This window comes from Ambystoma mexicanum, chromosome 2p, assembly GCF_040938575.1.
Source record: "Ambystoma mexicanum isolate Mex_15411 chromosome 2p, UKY_AmexF1_1, whole genome shotgun sequence".
Lineage (NCBI taxonomy): Eukaryota > Metazoa > Chordata > Amphibia > Caudata > Ambystomatidae > Ambystoma > Ambystoma mexicanum.
Genome location: NC_090923.1, coordinates 13633554 through 13655744, shown reverse-complemented (window position 1 = coordinate 13655744; position 22191 = coordinate 13633554). Strand labels below are relative to the sequence as shown.

The following is a 22191-nucleotide window of genomic DNA, read 5'->3' as shown; positions in this document are numbered from 1 at the left end:
GTCTCTGAGTGTTTCTTGATTCTGTCTGCCTATCCAAAATATTGCCTGTGATTTTTGACCGCAACTCCCTCTGGGTATCTCAGATGCTAAGTGTGTTTTTACCCCTGTAGCATTTCATGTCACATATATGCGTTTAGTTATTAGACCGAACTGTCAAAAAGTGATCGCAATCGTATTCCCGGTAACATGTTTTGTTCGTAACACCGGTCCATTCAAACACAGGGTACTTACCTTGAGACTTACTGTACAAAGTGAATTGGTTAGTTGTAGTATATTTTTCGTGTGGTTTTAATCTAATGCAAGTGTTGTGTTTACAACAATGGTTTAAAAATAAATGTACTTATATTTTTCTACCTGAAACCTTGAGTCAGTGGGCCTGATTAGGAGTTTGGAGGTAACCATGGCGCTATTAGCACCATGGCTGCCTCCAAATCCTTACAGACTCCGCCGTGGTGAATGGAGCTATTACCGCCCCATTCCAAGGTTGGCGGGGCGGTAATTCCCCATTCACCAGGGCCCTTCCCCATTCCCATTGAGCCCCCATAGGGCTCAATGGGAATGGGGAAGGCACTAATTACGGTACTGCAAATTGCGGTACCGTTATTAGCACCAAAGTCCCTTTACGGGTCCCGTCCTTAACGCCTGGTAAAACCAGGCATTAAGGGAAGACCTGCAAAGGGAACTTATAATAGGGTGGTAAGGAATTACCGGTACCAGTGCCCTTACCTGTACCGGTAATCCCTTACCGCTCGGGTCATAATGAGGCCCAGTGTTTGCTTGAGTCACAGTAATTGTGGTCCCTTTGGGTAATCTCTGCTACTGCTCATATACTCTTGAGATAAGCCTGGTTGCTCTGCCACTGCTACCACTCTGACATAGTAGTACAGGCTTGTACCAAAGGTAAAACTTGTATTGCCAACTGTAGTCTTAATTGTGTGTAGTGGTCCAGAAGGGCACTGCACAGGATTCTGCCTAACAGGGATAAGACCATGGAGATATTTGAAGACGATGGAAAAAAAATATGACAGACGACACGATTCAAATGGTAAGATATAACTCTATAGAAGTGAGGAGATGGAGACAAAGGAAGAGAGACCAAAGAGAAGGCAAACAGATGTATAGATGGAGCAACAGGAGGGTATTTCGGATGAGCAAAATTTGTTCAGCAAGACTGTTATGATAATGACATCTATATTTATGCCTGGACTCCAAACAGTAGTGAATGCCAAATGGTTATAAATCACCAGGGTGGGAGCTGTTACAGACAATCAATGCCACTATGAAAGAATTTAACGCCATAAAGGAAGAGTTGAGGGTCATAAGGTTAATGACCCTCCAGAACAGGTATATCTTTGGCATGATTACAGCAATGGAAGGAGGTATTTGAGCCAAGGTCGGGCCTTCTTGCTATACTTTTCTTACATCCCATGACAGTAAGAACTGGACTCTGACTGATGCTATAACTATGTTGACAGAACTGCACACGAAAATGGAGAAGGAGACATAGGGCCTCATCACAAGTTTGGCAGTAGCCCTTAAATGCGGCAGTAGTGCTGTTACTGCTTCATTTAAGGGTCCGCCAAATCACGGCTATGGCTGATTTCCACCCAGCTCTGTGCTGGGGGGAAATCTGCTGAGAATTCGCTGATTTTTGGCGCGTTTACTGCCGGTGGGAAAACCACCGGCGGTAAAAGCGTGAAATTTCACCATTGAGCCCAATGGGGAATGGGGAATTCCCAAATGGGCTAAATGGGGAATGGGCATCACCCGTTCCGCCAAACCGGTGATCCGGCGCTAATAGCGCCGGTGAATTTGGCGGTAGGGCTAATAATGCCAGCGCTTTAAGCGCCGGCATTACCCCCCAACTCATGATGAGGCCCATAGGCTATTGGAGATGACAATTGGTTATCATTTCTATTTGCATGGATTGCCAACTGGATGGCAAATTTGTTCAAGTTCCTTGGAGCAATATTGGTGATGATAATCCTCGGATTCTGTGTTATAAGGATAATAATTGGACAATTCCAGGAAACAGCAAAGAAGCAGCGGAAATGAAGATCATAATCAATGCGAAGAATGAAATAGAAGACAACGCACAGACTGAGGGTCCGATTCATAACTTGGCACAGTGAACGTGCTAAAGATCACGATTCACTGCACCAAATGAGGACGCCCAGGCTCCACCAGTATTCTCAGGTGTGCCTGGGAGTCCTCCTAGTGCACAACAGTGCACCTTCAGGATTGCACCTGTTTTAGTTATGACGGGCGCAATCCTGAAATCTCGGCAGAATTTTTGTAAAATAACGACATATTTGTTATTTTACAAAAATGCTGTAAACAGGTGTATGTGAACACTTTCCTATACACCAAAGTAAGCAGCTTCAACGTTGCAGACTACAACGTAAGTGTAAGTGTTCATATACACCCAAGTGGTCTATATGAACTCTTTGGTGTAAATTAAAGTATTCATTCATTTACACCAAAGTAAGCAGCTTCAACATTGCAGACTACAACGTTGAAGCTGCTCGCTTTGGTATAAGTGAAAGTGTTCATATACATCAAAGAAGGCTTCTTGTGGCACGAACCTCTCACGTCAAGGTGCAAGAAAGAACACAGGAGATGCAAGTCTTAATTCTTTAAAACATTTCAAAGCTTGCAGAATGAGCCAAATCGTGGTCTCTTGTCACGTGAATCAAGGCTGGATATAGGGTTTGAACTTGGAGTTCCAGGAACGATAGCGAGTGACCTCACTCCCGTTGCATTACTAGAACAAGAATACACTGCAAGGCCAAGTACAAAGGGAATTTCATGGCAGAAGGCATGGGTGATGGGAGAGGTTGGGCTAATTGCGTGGTAGGGCAGCTTCATGTCCTATCTACTTGCACCTGTGTCTTGGTTTACGAGCCACTATATTGAACCGAATGTTCCAGGTATGGCACAAACGTGCCAAACCAATTGTATTAGTCCATATAACAAAGGACCTTATAGCTTGAGAAACCAATGAAGCACTGTGTAACTGATTTCCTTAAATTACATTTATCAAGAAAGAGGTAGTCATAAGTTGGCAGCCTGATATTGGATAGCCAATAACAAACCTAGATCCTATATGATTGCATATCTAGATGTGTCCCTTAACCAATACCAACCCTTGATAGGTTTTTAACTATTGCCATGTAGCATGATGTCATTCTGATGCATAAAGAAGTATGTCATTATATTTCATGTGAAAATCACTTGGGAGAATGGGCTTTGTAAACTTCCTGTTTCAGATAATTGCTATTAAACAGCAACTTGCCATCTACTTGAGTTTGTATAGTTATTTGGATTCAGAATGATGCTGTGTAATCCCATCCAGTAACAGCTGCACGTTTCCAAGGACCATATGCTCACTGTGCTGCCCAACACCTCTCCTTAGTGACTGCACTTACCAAAACCCCTCCTTACTGACAGGGATCCCTAACACCTCTCCTTAATGACTGTGCTCCCTAACTCCTCTCCTCTCAGTGACTGTATTCCTTAACACCTCTGCTTTGTGACTAGACTCCCTAACTCCTCTCCTTATTGACTGCTCTCCCTATCTCGTCTACTTAGTCACTTGCTCCCAAACTCATCTCCTTAGCGACAGAGCTCCCTAACTTGGCTTCTTAGAGATGGGGCTCCCTAACTCCTCTCCTTAGTGTTTGTGCTTTCTAACTCCTCTCCCTTGTGACTGTGCTCCTTAACAGTTTCCTTAGTGACTGTGCTCCTGACACTCCTCTTGGTCATGACTGTGCTCCTAACACCTCTCTTTAATGACTGTGCTCCCTAACCCCTCTCCTTAGTGACTGGCTTTCTAACTCTTCTCCTTAATGACTGTGCTCCTTAATGCCTCTCCTTAGTTACTGTGTTCACAACACTCATTCTCGTTAGTGACTGTGCTCCGTAACACTGCTCCTTAGTAGCTGTTCTACCTAACTCCCATCCTTAGTGAGTGTGCTCCCTAACTTGTCTCCTTGGTGATTGTGCTCCCTAACTCCTATCCTTAGTGACTGTTCGTTCTACCTCCTATCCTTATTGACTGTTCTTTCGAACTCCTCTCCTTAGTGATTCTGCCCCCGACACTCCACCTGATTCTGGACGCTAATGTCCCTCTATCAGCAACCTCATCAGCACTGCTTCGTACCCCATTGCACCTTTGAGACAGCTGAAGTGCTGCACGAAGGAACGCGCTACCAACTAGTTCACCACGAGATCCTCCACTCCAAACCTCTGTTTCACTCTATTGAATGAACATAGCACACTCCAAAAACCTTGAAAATCATGCTGCCTTCCTCTACTTGAGAACCTGCAACAAACAGAGTAGAAATGCCAATAAAGTGTGCTTCACCGCTTAGGGTGTGTTATGCCCCAATCACATCTAAAGAACTCTAAAATGACTCCCTGGTGCTGAGCGACAGTAGTATACTGAGACTTGAAGGAAAGTGCCACTGCTGAAGATCAATTACTTTTCCCAATGTCCTTTGAGCTCTGTATTCTCACTGTATTTTTATTATTTCCAGGGATGTCGGTGATGATGGCTGACCTGGGAAACTGGAGCATGGTCACGGGCTTCATCCTCCGAGGATTCTCTGTCTCTTCAGAGGTGAAGGAGGCCCTGTTTGCTGCTTTCCTGCTGGTTTACTTGTTGACCCTCCTGGGGAACCTGCTCATCACTGCACTGATTGTAATCAGCACCAATCTACACACCCCAATGTACTTCTTTCTGTTCAATATCTCTTGCCTGGACATTGGCTCAGCTTCTGTCACAGTCCCCAGAATGCTGGTGGGCCTCCTCGTAGAACGCAACTACATCCCATTCAAGGAATGCATTGCACAGGTCTTTGGTTTTGTTTTTCTGGGTACCACAGAACTTTGTCTCCTATCGGCCATGTGCTATGATCGCTACGTCGCCATCTGCCTCCCTCTGAATTACAGCATTATAATGAGCGGGAGGTTTTGCATCATGCTGCTGGCCATTTCCTGGATGGTTGGTTTCCTGTACTCCCTTATTCTAACTCTGCAGCTGGCTCAATTACCGTTCTGTGGTGACAACGAGATTGATAATTTTGTGTGTGAAATCCCAAACCTACTGAAGCTGGCCTGTGCTCACCCTTTGGCCAACCAGATTGTGATCTTTTCATTGACAGGGAGTGTTGCACTGATCACCTTCCTGGTCATCGTCATGTCCTATGTCCACATTATCAGAGTCATCCTAAAGATCCCGTCCACGGAGGGCAGGAGGAAGGTCTTCTCCACCTGCTCTGCACATCTTGTGGTGCTAGTCATGTTTTATGGGACTGGGGCAGCCACACATTTAAAACCTTCCAGCATCTCACTGGGACACGAGAAACTAGCTTCACTCTTTTATACAGTCTTTGCACCAATGCTAAATCCAATCATTTATAGTCTGAGGAACGAAGATGTGAAAAAGGCAGCAAGGAAGGTGATGCATCGCAGGCAAACAGCCCAGTAGACCTCAGTAATGCGGACATGATATTTCTTGTGTTTACACCTCCGCCGCCTAATTCTATCTGAGATTTACAATCATCACTGTCTACAAAGTGCTATACCCCAGGTCACATCGTACCCGTTCCTTATCCTGTGTAGATATCCTTAAGCGGCCTGGTTTTCTTCATACAAGTTTGCATGTGTCTTCCCTAACACTCCTCTATCTCCTCCCACTCTTGACTCTTTATATCGATGCACACCCTTCCATGGCATATCACAACCTCTGTATGTCACAGATAGTCATCTGCTGCTCTTTCCTCTTGTGTCAATGTTTTATATAAAGTCATTCTCATTTATGTGGTGCTAGAAGATCGGTTGAGTGGTTGTGCAGTCCTGTGTCCCTCTCCACAGCCACCAGTAAAGACCAGTAAACTCTTTCTTTCCCCAAAGATCCCTAGTCACTGATTCTCTCCATCATCTTCAAGCCATTTCTGGAACATTCCCTGACAGGACTCTCGGGTGAATCTGCAGGTCATTGACCTTGAGGTTTGCTGTGGTTCCTCAGAGGTGCCACAAGTGTTAACCCTTAAGCTGATGATGAGCATGAGCAGTGCTTATGGACTGGCAATAAATCTCCTTGTCAGCACAGGCCTCTCATTTGCCACAGCTTCCATTATCCTATTGCTTCCAATGCTTCACCCATTTTGGTCAGCACCCTGTCACTGCATCCTTCATCTGCATTTCTGGTGACCTGCCATGACCTCCAGCCGAGCTTCACTGCTTGGCTTCCATCTCTGCTCTGAAGCATTACCTTGTTAACCTGTCATTGCTCCTGAGGCCCACCCTTCAAGAAACCTTCATTAATTTCTGTCTCTAGATAACAACATCTCAACCTCTTTAATGCCTCCCAGTGATGTCATCTGGTGACCATCCAATTTGGTATGCCTGTGACTGTGGGACTCGGATTTCAAAGTGGTGGAAGGTGCTTTTGGGGTCTACATTACTCTTTAGTCCTATTGCCTCTTCTATCCACTGAGCTAAGGGACTCACCTCGATAACTCCTGCGCTGCTCCCTGCACATGCCTTTCCATTCCAATGCCCCATGTTGATTCCCGTCCTTCTTTTTCACCTTGGGTGTTCTGGTTCACTCATTTACTCAGTGTGCCTACTCCCCACATTTAAGTGTGTGCTGGTAAGGTGGAAGGTGCCGTGCCATGCATACACTGATTACTGTACGACTACATTGTGTCGTGGAAAAATGTCCACTTACTGTTCTGGTGGATTGGTGAAGAATGAGTAAAAACAAACAGCCAGATTCACTTATACCCAAAGCAACACATGCATTTCAAAGGAGGAACAGTACAAATAACACATGCAGAGTTGGCAGTACAAATAAGCAGTTTATGGGAGAAACAGAGAAGATGAGAGGTGAGCCTTTAAGAGGGTACAAATGATGTGAGATGTGGAAGAAGATCAGATGGTAAGAGGAAGATGATTCTAGTGGAATGGAGCGGGAAGAGAAAAGGAGCGAAAGAGTGAAGAAGCTCAGGAGGGCTTGCAAACAGCAAGATGACAGGTAGACTGGGAGAGACGAGCATGAGAGGGGGAATGTAAGGAAACTAGGGAGGCAAGAGAGGAGGGGACAAGACCTTGGAGAGATTTGAAGAAGATGGAAAGAAAATATAACAGACGACACGATTCAAATGGTAAGATAGAACCTGATAGAAGTGAGGAGATGGAGGCAAAGGAAGAGAGACCAAAGAGAAGGCAAACAGATGTATAGATGGAGCAACGGGAGGGTATTCCGGATGAGCAAAATTTGTTCAGCAAGACTGTTATGATAATGTCATCTATATTTATGCCTGGACTCCAAACAGTAGTGAATGCCAAATGGTTATAAATCACCAGAGTGGGAGTTGTTACAGACAATCAATGCCACTATGTAAGAATTTAATGCCATAAAGAAAATGTTGAGACCCATAAGGTTAATGACCCACCAGAACAGGTATATCTTTGGCATGATTACAGCAATGGAAGGAGGTATTTGTGCCAAGGTCGGGCCTTCTTGCTGTACTTTTCCTACATCCCATGACAGTGAGAACTGCGGTCTCCACCAATGTGGTGCGTTTTGCCGAGATGACTTTCTGGACTGGCCCGCCTAATCTCGTCTGCTTGATCCGTAGAAGTATTCTCCTGCAAGTGGAGAAAGGGATTTAGCCACCCGTGGATTTTAGTGATGGCCCCCTCCCACTGTTCTCGTTCTCCCCTCTTGTCACCTCCGATATCCCCTTTTAGTAACCTCACCTAATGTTTTTAAAAGATGAGCTCTCCATCCTGCATGGCATGCAGGGGCGCGTAGATACCAGGAATATTGACTCGGGGGTTTATAAAGTTCAAAGAGTTCAATATGTCCGATGTTCACTCTTATTCCATTCCCTTGTTGAATTGCAACTGGTTCAAAAGAATATTGCCTGGAGGCAGCTGATGGCGTTCAGGTAAGAGTCTGTATTACCCAACACTGTCCGGTATAAGTTGCATGAGTTTAACTTGTTGTTTTCTCCCTTTACAGGTGCGGCAAATGAAGACGAGGTGTATTAATGGGTAATGCCTCCGGTGGTAAATCAGGTAAGCCTATGGTGGTAAGAGATTGTATTTGTTGGCTCTCTTGGCTCACCTTGTTGTTTCTTTTGGTTTTCCCCCAGGTGCTGGAGTTAGACAAAGAAAATGATGGAGGCAGCGCCGGATCGAAAAATGCTGTCAGGACTGGTGGGTAGGGCGCGGCGCTGCAGCTAGCGATGCGACAAGTGCAGAAATAATGTCCTTTTCAAGTTTGAAGACGTGATGGATCCGGAATCCGGTAAGGATTGAAATAATGTCGTTGTTCTAACCTTTCCTTCTTCTTTCTTCTTTTGCTAGGAGCTCAGGATTCAAGACGGGCGGGGCTGAAGACTGGATGCTGACTGCAGGCACGGTGAGCGTTACGCTGCAGGATTCAGAATAACGCGAAGCGTGTGTTGCTGATCGGGCGTGGTTTAAATAGCCTCCAAAGTAGTTCCAGGTAAAAAGTTCCCCAGAACCACGCCCGAGTAAAAAATAGTCCCTGTAACAAAAAAGTCCTATCGAAGCCTCACGTTGGCTTGGATTCAGTTGCATCATGGTCTGCATGAGGTAAGTAATGTCTATGAGCCTGGCGCCTATGGCGCCAGGACTGATTCCTATTATGAGCCTGGTGCCTAAGGCGCCAGGACTGAACCAGGACTAGCCGGGGCTGCTGGGGTTTTAATAAATATCTGGATGCCTGCTCCTGGGGCTGATGGGCTTGGTCCGGATGCCCGGGGGTAGGTGTCATGACAGCACTCACCCCCAAAGCCCCTCCTAAAGGTGTTCTTCCCCTCGGTCCTGGTTTTTCTGGGAAGTTCCGATGGAATTTTTTCACCAACCGAGGTGCATGAACGTGGTCACTAGGCTCCCATGATCTTTGCTGTGGTCCGTAACCCTGCCAGTCGATTAAATAAACAAGTCTTGATTTAACCATTTTAGAGTCCAGGATATTTTTAACTTCGAATTCGCGTTCCCCATCTATTAGGATGGGGTCGGGTGGTTTGGCTAGTCTTGTCCCGGGATGAACTCATTTCAGGAGTGAAACATGAAAGACAGGATGGATCCGCATATTAGAGGGTAATTCCAATTTGACGACCACCGGGTTGATAATGGTCTTAATAGTGTAAGGTTCCAAATATCTAGGATTAAAAGTCTGAGTCCCTTTTAGAGGTATGTGTTTTGTGGCCAGCCAAACTTGATCTCCAATCTGGTATTGTGGGGCATCACTTCTATGTTGATCAGCATTTTTCTTCTATTTCTCTTACGCTTGTTTCAAATGTTCTGTTGCTTCCTTAAAGGCTTGTGTAATAGTAGAGTGCAGATGATTCACTGCAGTCATTTCTAAGTGTTGAGGCGAATCGAGTTCTGATGTTCGAGGATGATTTCCAAATATGGTATAAAAGGGGCTTTGTCCGGTTCCAGAATGTACAGAGTTATTGTATGCGTATTTGGAAATCCATAAAATATCCTTCCAATTGCTTTCGGTTTGGTGTAGCATGCAACGTAGGTACTGTTCAAGAGTCTGCTTGGTCCTCTCCGTCTGACCATCGGTCTTGGGGTGGTGACTGGTTGATAACCTCACGTCGATTTGCGCTACATCTTTTCCAAAATTGAGAAATGAATTGGGTACCTCGGTCAGAGACCAATACACAAGGAAATCCATTTATTCGAACAATGTTTTCGAGAAATTTCTTGGCCAAAATTGAAGCGGAAGGTAATCCCTTTAAAGGAATAAAGTGGGCCATCTTGGAAAAAAGATCCACAATAACTAGAATGAATGGTGTTAAATCCATTACATGGAGGTAGATCAGTAATAAAGTCTAAAGACAAAGTATAACAAGGTGTAGGAGGAATATCCAAAGGTTGTAAAAGACCAGCTTGTTTCTTCTTTTGACTTTTGTTTTGGGCGCAGATACCACAAGATAGCACAACTGATGTCTTTTCGCCAGGTGGGCCACCAGAATTGTCTTTTAATTTTAGCTTCAGTTTTTGCGATACGTGGATGTCCTTCCATCAAAGCATCATGATGATTGGAGATAACTAGTTCTTGTAGTTCCTTGTGTGGTAGAAATAGACACCCTTGATAGTAAGGTAGGTAATTGCTGACTGAATAATCATTGCCTTTCTTTACCCAGTCCTGCAGAGCTGCAGGATCGAAACGTTGTTGGATTTTTAAATGAATATCTTCTAAAGTCTGTAGAGTAGTTATGCCAAGAATTCTTTGTTCTGAAATTATAGGCACCGGTTCCGGGTTTGAATATGTTTCTCCCATCCCTATTCGGGATAAGGCATCTGCCTTGCTGTTTTTACAACCTGGTCGATAGGTGATCACGAAGTCGAATTCGGCAAAGAATAGTGCCCATCGAAGTTGACGCAATGATTGGGCCTTGGCTGTTTTCAAATACTGCAGATTCCTGTGATCGGTGATTACAGTGATGGTATGCCTAGCACCGAGAAAATAATGCCGCCAAGCCTTGAAGGCGGACTTGATGGCTAATAACTCCTTATCAGTAACCTCATAGTTTAACTCGGGTGCTGAGAACTTTCTTGACCAGAAAGCTACTGGATGAAGTTGACCGGTTTCAGGATCCTTCTGGGACAGGACAGCCCCCATGGCTAAACTGGATGCATCGGTTTCAACTATGTATGGAAGCTCAGGGCGTGGATGCTTTAAAACAGGTGCAGACGTGTATTTCGACTTTAGCTCTTGGAAGGCTCTTTCAGCCTCTTCAGTCCACAAAAAACGTTTGTTTTTTCGCAAAAGTTCTGTGATGGGGTGTACAATATGTGAGAACTCAGGAATAAATCTCTGATAGAAATTAGCAAATCCAAGCATGCTTTGTACCCCTTTAACTGAACTGGGTGATGGCCACTTGAGGATTGCGTCCACCTTTCGAGAGTCCATTCGAACTCCTTTTGGAGTCAGGATAAATCCAAGGAATTCAACTTCTGTAGAATGAAAAACACATTTCTCCAATTTTGCGTATAACTTGTGCTGGTGTAGTTTCTCAAGGACTGCACAAACATGCTTCACATGGTCTGATTCTGAGGAGGAGTACACTAGAATATCGTCTATGTATACGACAACACAGACGTCAATGAGTTCACAAAGGACATCGTTCATAAAAGACTGGAAGGCTGCTGGTGCATTGCACAACCCGAAGGGCATCACCTGGTATTCGAATAACCCGTACTTGGTGCGAAAGGCAGGCTTCCATTTGTTGCCTTTCTTTACACGTACCAGATGATATGCCCCTCGGAGATCTAATTTAGTGTATATGTAAGTGCCCTTTACTTGGTCTAGTAATTCGGGGATCAGAGGCAATGGGTATCGGTTCTTAACCGTGATCTGATTTAATGCGCGGTAGTCTATGCACATTCTGAGGTCACCTTCCTTTTTAGGCACGAAGAACAAAGCTGAAGATGCAGGGCACTTGGATGGACGAATAAAGCCATTAGCAAGGTATTGGTCAAAGTATTGTCGTAGGTGAAGGTTTTCGGGTTCCGTAAGGGCGTAGATTCTACTACATGGAGGTTGTGCACCGGGTATGAGGTTGATTTGAAATTCGTATGATCTGTGAGGTGGTAAGGTGTTTGTCTGTTCTTTTTGGAAAACATCCTGGAATTCTTGATATTCCTGAGGTAACTGCACGACTGGAGTAGCGACTGTGGCCAGGCCTTTGTTCAAGGTTTTTTTCGGGTAACAGGTGTGTGCACAATCCGAGAAGGTTATTCTCTTCTCTTGCCAATCAATACAAGGATTATGTGTTTCAACCAAGGTATCCCCAGTATTATTTGGAAATGCGGGGCTTTGATTAAATCAAACACAATAGTCTCTCGATGCCCATCTTGACCCAACAGTGTCATCTCTGCGGCGGAATGAGTTACAGGCCCAGAGACAATTTCAGTTCCATCGACTGTGGTGATGACATCCGAGGTGGTCTTTTTGCAGAGAGGTAGATTCATCGTAGAAGCCAATTCGTGGTCCATATAGTTTCCTACGGCCCCGCTATAAATGTATGCCCTTACTGCGTGCATACGTGATGGCTGCCTTGGATCAATAAGGACCATTGGTATGATGAGGTGCGAGGTCTGAGTATCCTTCTTCAAGCTCGGCAAGCGGACCTCTACGCTTGTTGGGCGTGGTCATTTCCCGAATCAGGCTCTGTTTGATTTCTATCAGCATCTCCGACTACTTTCTTGGATGGTTTTATAGGGCAATCCCATAGAAAATGTCCTGAGGCCCCACAGCACAGACACAATTGCATCTGCCGTCTCCTTTCTCTTTCTTTTTGAGTTAAGGGTTCCTTAAGCCCCCCCGATCTGCATCGGTTCTGATGCATCTGTTCCTTTGGGGGTAACATTGGGTTTAACCAATACCCGATTCTCGAACTTAGCTCGATCAGCCTTTCTATTCTGAAGTCGGTGGTCTAACTGGACCACTAAGTCTATATATTCTGCGCAATCCTGAGGTGGGTTCACAACTTGGGCCAAAACATCTTTGAGTTCACCCCAAAGTCCACGATGAAATAATGTAATTCATTTCACCTCTGGCCATCCGGTTTCCACCACCAACTTATTGAAGGTTGCGAAATAGGTTAGTAGATCCTGGTTACCTTGTCGTAAGGATAAAGGTTCGTTATCCAGGGCCTGTCCCTGTGAATGTCTGGCAAATAGTCTTTCCATGCTCAATTGAAAACCTTGAAAATCCCGAAGAAGAGGGTCATCCTGGTTGACTAGTGGAATTGACCAATCTGCTGCGCTGCCACTAAGGTATGCTAGTACAAAGGCTACTTTGGCTTGGTCGTTTGGAAAAGCTCCAGGTCTGCATAAAAAGTGGAAGCGGCATTGGTTCATAAACACAGCAAACTTTTTTGGGTCTCCAGCAAAACGTTCGGGTGGAGCTAAAGGAATGGTCCCTGGTAGAACCACTTGCACAGGATTGCTCGATGAAACAGGAGTTGGATTGGGTAATGGTGTTTGCCCAGCTTGGTTTTGCAGCAATTGTCTAGCAAGATCATCAGTGCGCTCCTTTGACACAATCAGTTCTCTCCTGAGGGCATTAGTTTCTTGGCGAGCGGAGTGCACTTCTGCTCTAAGTTCCCCTAACAATAGGGCTAGTTGGTCGGTTTCTGAAGTTTCCATTACGCCCGGGTGGGGATTTGTAGATAGGCTTTGCGTTCTGTTACGCTCACCTGGTTCCCACAGGGGCGTCGATCGGACCCGGACAGCTGCGGTCTCCACCAACGTAATGCGTAGTGCCGAGATTACTGTCTGGACTGGCCCGCCTAATCTCGTCTGCTTGATCCATAGAAATATTCTCCTGCAGGTGGAGAAAGGGATTTAGCCACCCGTGGATTTTAGTGATTGCCCCCTCCCACTGTTCTCGTTCTCCCCTCTTGTCACCTCCGATATCCCCTTTTAGTAACCTCACCTTATGTTTTTAAAAGATGTGCTCTCCATCCTGCATGGCATGCAGGGGCACGTAGATACCAGTTACTTCACTGGTTTGAGGGTGCTGGAGGAGTTCCGGAGGAATATTGGCTCTGGGGTTTATAAAGTTCACAGAGTTCAATATGTCCGATGTTCACTCTTATTCCATTCCCTTGTTGAATTGCAACTGGTTCAAAAGAATATTGCCTGGAGGCAGCTGATGGCGTTCAGGTAAGAGTCTGTATTACCCAACACTGTCCGGTATAAGTTGCATGAGTTTAACTTGTTATTTTCTCCCTTTATAGGTGCGGCAAATGAAGATGAGGCGTATTAACGGGTAATGCCTCCGGTGGTAAATCAGGTAGCCTATGGTGGTAAGAGACTGTATTTGTCGGCTCTCTTGGCTCACAATGTTGTTTCTTTTGTTTTTTCCCCCAGGTGCTGGAGTTCGGCGAAGAAAATGATGGAGGCAGCGCCGGATCGAAAAATGCTGTGAAGACTGGTGAGTATGGCACGGTGCTGCAGCTGGCGATGCGACGCGTGCAGAAATAATGTCCTTTTCAAGTTCGAAGACGTGATGGATCCGGAATCAGGTAAGGATTGAAATAATGTTGTTGTTCTAACCTTTCCTTCTTCTTTCCTCTTTTTCTAGGAGCTCTGGATTCGAGACGGGCGTGGCTGAAGACTGGATACTGACTGCAGGCACGGTGAGCGTTACGCTGCTGGATTCAGAATAACGCGAAGCGTGTGTTGCTGATAGGGCGTGGTTTAAATAGCCTCCAAAGTAGTTCCAGTTAAGAAGTTTCCCAGAACCACACCAGAGTAAAAAATAGTCCCTATAAAAAAATAGTCCTATCCAAGCCTCAGGTTGGCTTGGATTCAGTTGCAGCATGGTCTGCATGAGGTAAGTAATGCCTATGAGCCTGGCGCCTATGGCGCCAGGACTGATTCCTATTATGAGCCTGGTGCCTAAGGCGCCAGGACTGAACTCAGACAGCCCTTAGCCGGGACTGCTGGGGTTTTAATAAATATCTGGATGCCTGCTCCCGGGGCTGATGGGCTTGGTCCGGATGCCCGGGGGTAGGCATCATGACAGGCTATTGGATATGACAATTGGTTATCATTTCTATTTGCATGGATTGCCAACAGGATGGCAAATTTGGTCAATTTCCTTGGAGCAATATTGGTGATGATAATCTTCGGATTCTGTGTTATAAGGATAATAATTGGACAATACCAGGAAACAGCAAACAAGCAGCGGAAATGAAGATCATAATCAATGCGAAGAATGAAATAGAAGACAATGCACAGACTGAGGGTCCGATTCATAACTTGGCACAGTGAAAGTGCTAAAGAGCACGATTAACTGCGCCAACTGAGGACGCCCAGGCACCACCAGTATTCTCAAGTGGGCCTGGGAGTCCTCCTAGTGCACAACAGTGCACCTTCAGGATTGCATCTGTTTTAGTTATGACGGGCGCAATCCTGAAATCTCGGCAGAATTTTTGTAAAATAACGACATATTTGTTATTTTACAAAAATGCTGTAAACAGGTGTATGTGAACACTTTCCTATACACCAAAGAAAGCAGCTACAACGTTGAAGCTGCTTACTTTGGTGTATAGGAAAGTGTTCATGTAAACCAGTGTAAATGAAAGTATTCATCCATTTACACCAAAGTAAGCAGCTTCCACATTGCAGACTACAACGTAAGTGTAAGTGTTCATATACACCCAAGTGGTCTATATGAACACTTTGGTATAAATTAAAGTATTCATTCATTTACACCAAAGTAAGCAGCTTCAACATTGCAGACTACAACGTTGAAGCTGCTCGCTTTGGTATAAGTGAAAGTGTTCATATACATTAAAGAAGGCTTCTTGTGGCACGAACCTGTCACGTCAAGGTGCAAGAAAGAACACAGGAGATGCAAGTCTTAATTCTTTAAAACATTTCAAAGCTTGCCGAATGAGTCAAATCATGGTCTCTTGTCACGTAAATCAAGGCTGGACATAGGGTTTGAACTTGGAGTTCCAGGAACGATAGCGAGTGACCTCACTCCCGTTGCATTACTAGGACAAGAATACTCTGCAAGGCCAAGTACAGAGAGAATTTCATGGCAGAAGGCATGGGTGATTAGAGATGATGGGCTAATTGGGTGGTAGGGCAGCTTCATGTCCTATCTACTTGCACCAGTGTCTTGGCTTACGAGCCGCTATATTGAACCAAATGTTCCAGACATGGCACAAATGTGCCAAACCAATTGTATTAGTCCATATAACAAAGGACCTTATAGCTTGAGAAACCAATGAAACACTCTGTATCTGATTTTCCTTAAATTGCATGTATCAAGAGGTAGTCATAAGTTGGCAGCCTGATAACGGACAGCCAATAACAAACCTAGATCCTATATGATTGCATATCTAGATTTGGCCCTTAACCAACACCAACCCTTGATAGGTTTTTAACTATTGCCATGTAGCATGACGTCATTCTGATGCATAAAGAAGTATATCATTATATTACATGTGAAAATCACTTGGGAGAATGGGCGTACGTCACTTGATGTTCTTTGTAAACTCCCTGTTTCAGATAATTGCTATTAAACAGAAACTTGCCATCTTCTTGAGTTTTTCTGGTTATTTGGATTCAGAATTACGCTGTGTAATCCCACCCAGTAACAGATGCACGTTTCCAAGGACCATATGCTCACTGTGCTAACCAACACCTCTCCTTAGTGACTCCTCTTCCCAACACCCTCCTTACTGACAGGGCTACTTAACCCCTCTCCTTAGTGACTGTGCTGTCTAACTCCTCTCCTTAGTGACTGTATTCCTTAACACCTCTGCTTTGTGACTGGACTCCCTAACTCTTCTCCTTAGTGACTGCACTCCCTAACTCGTCTACTTAGTCACTGTGCTCCCAAACTCGTCTCCTTAGCGACAGGGCTCCCTAACTTGTCTTCTTAGAGATGGGGCTCCCTAATTCCTCTCCTTAGTGTCTGTGCGTTCTAACTCCTCTCCCTAGTGACTGTGCTCCTTAACAGTTTCCTTAGTGACTGTGCTCCTGACACTCCTCTTGTTCATGACTGTGCTCCCTAACACCTCTCCTTAATGACTGTGCTCCCCTTAGTGACATTTGCTTTCTAACTCATCTCCTTAATGACTGTGCTACTTAATGCCTCTCCATAGTTACTGTGTTCACAACACTCATTCTCGTTAGTGACTGTGCTCCGTAACACGGCTCCTTAGTAGCTGTTCTCCCTAACTCCATCCTTAGTGCCTTTGCTCCCTAACCAATGAAACACTCTGTATCTGATTTTCCTTAAATTGCATGTATCAAGAGGTAGTCATAAGTTGGCAGCCTGATAACGGACAGCCAATAACAAACCTAGATCCTATATGGTGACTGTGCTCCCTAAATCCTCTCCTTAGTGATTGTTCTTTCTAACTCCTATCCTCTGTGATTCTGCCCCCGACACTCCACCTGATTCTGGACGCTAATGTTCCTTTATCAGCAACCTCATCAGCACTGCTTTGTACCCCATTGCACCTTTGAGACAGCTGAAGTGCTGCACGAAGGAACGCGCTACCAACTAGTTCACCACGAGATCCTCCACTCCAAGCCTCTGTTTCACTCTATTGAATGAACATGGCACACTCCAAAAATCACTTTGAAAAATCATGCAGCCTTCCTCTACTTGAGAACCTGCAACAAACAGAGTAGAAATGCCAATAAAATGTGCTTTACCTCTTAGGGTGTGTAATGCCCAATCACATCTAAAGAACTCTAAAATGACTCCCTGGTGCTGAGCGACAGTAGTATACTGAGACTTGAAGGAACGTGGCACTGCTGAAGATCAATTACTTTTCCCAATGTCCTTTGAGCTCTGTATTCTCACTGTATTTTTATTATTTCCAGGGACGTCGGTGATGATGGAGGACTTGGGAAACTGGAGCATGGTCACGGGATTTATCCTTCTAGGATTCTCTGTCCCTTCAGAGGTGAAGGATGCCCTGTTTGCTGCTTTCCTGCTGGTTTACTTGTTGACCCTCCTGGGGAACCTGCTCATCACTGCACTGATTGTAATCAGCACCAATCTACACACCCCAATGTACTTCTTTCTGTTCAATATCTCTTGCCTGGACATTGGCTCAGCTTCTGTCACAGTCCCCAGAATGCTGGAGGGCCTTCTCGTAGAACGCAACTACATCCCATTCAAGGAATGCATTGCACAGGTCTTTGGTTTTGTTTTTCTGGGTACCACAGAACTTTGTCTCCTAGCGGCCATGTGCTATGATCGCTACGTCGCCATCTGCCTCCCTCTGAATTACAGCATTATAATGAGCGGGAGGTTTTGCATCCTGCTGCTGGCCATTTCCTGGATGGCTGGTTTCCTGTACTCCCTTATTCTAACTCTGCAGCTGGCTCAATTACCGTTCTGTGGTGACAACGAGATTGATAATTTTGTGTGTGAAATCCTAAACCTACTGAAGCTGGCCTGTGCTCACCCTTTGGCCAACCAGATTGTGATCTTTGCATTGACGGGAAGTGTTTCACTGATCACCTTCCTGGTCATTATCATGTCCTACGTCCACATTATCAGAGTTATCCTAAAGATCCCATCCACGGAGGGCAGGAGGAAGGTCTTCTCCACCTGCTCTGCACATCTCGTGGTGCTTGCCATGTTTTATGGGACTGGGGCAGCGTCAAATTTCAAACCTTCCAGCATCTCACTGGGACATGAGAAAGCAGCTTCACTCTTTTATACAGTCTTTGCACCAATGCTAAACCCAATCATTTATAGTCTGAGGAACGAAGAAGTCAAAAAGGCGGCGAGGAAGGTGATGCATTGCGGGCAACGAGCCCTGTAGACCTCAGTAATGCGGACATGATATTTCTTGTGTTTGCACCTCAGTCGTCTAATTCTATCTGAGATTTACAATCATCCCAGTCTACAAAGAGCAAAACACCAGGTCACATTGTACCCGTCCCTTATCCTGTGTATATATCCTTAAGCGGCCTTCATACAAGTTTGCATGAGTCTTCCCTAACACTCCTCTATCTCCTCCCACTCTTGACTCTTTATATCGATGCACACCCTTCCATGGCATATCACAACCTCTGTATGTCACAGATAGACATCTGCTGCTCTTTCCTCTTGTGTCAATGTTTTATACAGTCATTCTCATTTATGTGGTGTTAGAAGATCAGTTGTGTGGTTATGCAGTCCTTTATCCCTCGCCACAGCCACCAGTAAACACCAGTAAACACTTTCTTTCCCCAAAGATCCCCAGTCACTGATTCTCTCCATCATCTTCAAGCCATTCCTGGGACATTCCCTGGCAGGACTCTCGGGTGAATCTGCAGGTCATGCATACGTTGGTTTTTGTACGACTACATTGTGTCGTGGAAAAATGTCCACTTACTGTTCTGGTGGATTGGTGAAGAATGAGTAAAAACAAACAGCCATACAGTAACAAAACAACAACAGTACAAGAGTTTGACGCGTGAGTACCCCCCTGCCTCCACGCACCGTTCACTTATACCAAAAAGGAACACATGCATTTCAAAGGAGGAACGGTAAAAATAACACATGCAGAGTTGGCAGTACAAATAAGCAGTTTATGAGAGAAACAGAGGAGATGAGAGGTGAGCCTTTAAGAGGGTACAAAAGATGTGAGATGTGGAAGAAGATCAGATGGTAAGAGGAAGATGATTCTAGTGGAATGGAGCAAGAAGAGAAAAGGAGCGAAAGAGTGAAGAAGCTCAGGAGGGCTTGCAAACAGCAAGATGACAGGTAGACTGGGAGAGAAGAGCATGAGAGAGGGAATATAAGGAAACTAGGCATGCAAGATGGGGAGGGGAACAAGACCATGGAGACATTTGAAGACGATGGAAAGAAAGTGTAACAGAAGATACAATTAAAATGGTAAGATCGAACCTGATAGAAGAGAGGAGATGAAGACAAAGGAAGAGAGACCGAAGAGAAGGCAAACAGGTGTATAGGTGGAGCAACGGGAGGGCAGAACAATATTTAATATGGGATAAATGAGGGCAGAGATAAAAAGTTTAGAGGTGTGAAAGGAGAGATAAGCGTGGGTGCAGCAAAGGATAAATATGAAGATAACGACAATTGCACCGAATAAGAGCGATATGAGAGGAGAAAGAAAGAGAAGAGTCACAGAGAATCGGGAATTCCAAGCAAAGGAAGAAAGGGTGAGCTGAACGGGTAGAAAAGGAGGAGGGGAAAAAGAGTAGGAACAGGAAGGAGGGAAGAAAAAAAACTTCCATTTTAGAGGGGTTAAGGTGACAAAATTGGGAACACTTCCGGAATTGGATGGGGGAAAGACAGGGGAGACTCTTAAGGGTATTGGAGAACTCAGAAAAAGAATAGAAGATTTGGGAATCATCAGCATAAAAGTGACAGGAAAGACTGAAGGACGAAATAAGCGAGGAGAGAGGGATGGTGTACAGTGAAACTAAGAGTAGGCCAAGAACAGAATCTGGAGGAACGCCATATAAAAGTGCAAGAGGAGGAGAGAGCTGGTCAGTCAAGAATACAGAGTAGGAGCAATGAGAATGCTAAGATTTAAACCAAGTGAGAGGAGAGAAAAAATGCCCAAAGAAGAGAGAGGAGTGTAAGGTAGGGAGATCCACAGTGTCAAAAGCTACTGAAAGATCAAGTAAAATCAAAATAAAAGAGAGCTTGTGCACGTGAAGAACGAAGAAAGTCAGAAACATGTAGAAGGGCAGTTTCTGTAGAGCTTGCCGGCGTATAGCCAGATTGGAGTTGGGATAGAGGGGAGTAAATATGCAGTTAGGAAACCTTTGATACCAGCTGCATTCTCGCATGCAAGGCAGTCTTATCAGGAAGCACAGCATGAAGTGATGCATTTAGTGGAGCTGAATATACTCCTCAAAGGTTCACACATGGTCCGAGGCAGGCGAGAATGCTTACAGTATGAGGGCTTCCATCTGCTAAAGCCCTTTTCCTAAAAAAGCGGTAGCCTACAACTTGCTTACATATGCCAAAAGGGAACCAAGTCTGAAGCAAGAGATGTGGAGCCAAGAATAGCTACACACTAGACGAAGAGTCTACATTGCAAGGACATGCGCAGTAAGGCCTAAAGCCTCACTGGAAAGAAACAGTAGTTTAAACAAGTATGTTTGCAGTTTGCACTACCTAACCAATATTACAATGCAGCAGTGTGCTAGAGGAGTACATAAAATGTTCAATTCCAGACTTTCTCCCACTATTCCCTCCTATGAGACCCTCACTCCAATTTCATTACATAACTCTTTAGGGGAACAAACATCACATCCAGGCATATCATTACATATTTCTTCAGTAGGATGTCCGCAAAGTACTTGGGCAGTCTGAGAGACTTCAGAGCCCGGGGTGCATGATCGATAATAGAGACACTTACAAGCCATCGTCAGACAGGACTAAGTTAGAGTTATTGCTAGCGCTATGAGTACGATCTGACCAGTACACGCACCAAGAGCAGCCAGTAGACCCTCAATCCAAGACCCACATGTCCAGGAAGCTTCTGCACTGGTGTGGAGGCTTATAGTGTGGCAAATGTTGGTGACAAATCCAGTGATATTACTTGTGCGACCGGGTACGAATATAAAGCCATTCGGTTCTGAAGCAGCACGGTTCTGATGGCTACTTCTCTGGATCATAGAGTCAAGGAAGACGCCATGGCTTTTGCAATATCTTCTACTAATCATGACCATTGGGGCAGATGGTCTCTGTTTTTCTTGAATCCAAGGGCTGGTAGGAGATATGCTGGAGTAGCAACACAACTTCACAGGCAGTACTCCTTCTGGGGCGTGACTGATCTAGAAAGGCGGGAGTATGATGCACTGCGGCCGGGATATATCCCATGTAACAACTCCCTCCCCAATTAATGGGCAGCCAGGGATAGGTTTTGTCCCCACAAATGAAATAGGAAGCAGTATATGTGTGTACCCGAAAAGGGAAAATGAAAAATGATGGTTCAATGCAAATGTGACATTATTGATCATTAAACTGGAATTGGTGGACAAGTAATAATGACATTCACCTGTTTCTATAGACAGAGGACCTGAGTTGATGTAGCATGCACGGCCAGTTGCCAGAGAGGAAAGGTGGAGTGCTGCTGGCTGGGTGCATACTTGTTCTGCAGTGGGGAAGTTCAAATGGCTGGTAAAACCCCAATGGGAAGGAACATCGCTACAGGGTCCTTGGCTTTAGGACTGCGTCACCAACTTATGATGCAGACAGACAATCCACCACAGGTAGGGAATCAGTGCAATAGTGAACTTGGAGGATAAATCATTAGAACCGATAAGCACAGACTCAGCAATCTGTGAGATTAAAAATAAAGGCATGCTGCCACTAGAGGTGCAGGAATGTGTTTTCATTGTGAACCCAGGGATGTGCAGAAGGACCATTGTTGTTATGGTTGGTTGCACAAAAAGCAGCAGACACAGCAAAATGATAATGTATCAGTATTCTGACAATAACGATGATAGCAGAAAGATAGACAAACATAGTGTACACTAGGGGCCGAAACCCGAGTGCCCAGGCCGAAAATGTAAGGTCGTTGCACCAGCGCAAACGTTTGTGGCTAGAAGTTCTGTTCAGTTCATCAGGCAGGTTATGTTCAGGGCATAAGTGTTATAGGCTTGCCAGGCCAGACA

General features: G+C 45.0%; 2 protein-coding genes across 2 annotated transcripts in view; both read left to right on the top strand.

The window, feature by feature from the left end:
* LOC138567671 (olfactory receptor 8H3-like) overlaps positions 1-5491 on the top strand; it is a 93783-nt gene extending 88292 nt beyond the window's left edge. Inside the window, exon 3 of the mRNA XM_069646142.1 lies at positions 4539-5491. Coding sequence (XP_069502243.1) covers positions 4539-5491 — 953 coding nt within the window. The remainder of the gene's footprint in view (positions 1-4538) is intronic.
* Positions 5492-17435: 11944 nt separating this feature from the next.
* On the top strand, positions 17436-18374 carry LOC138567670 (olfactory receptor 1G1-like). The gene has a single exon (XM_069646140.1). The coding sequence runs from the start codon at positions 17436-17438 to the stop codon at positions 18372-18374; it is 939 nt and encodes a 312-aa protein (XP_069502241.1).
* The last annotated feature ends 3817 nt before the right edge of the window (positions 18375-22191 follow it).

Bases quoted from the DNA above. Each gene is read 5' to 3' on its own strand.
- LOC138567670 (XM_069646140.1), top strand. From the start codon at position 17,436: ATGGAGGACTTGGGAAACTGGAGCATGGTCACGGGATTTATCCTTCTA.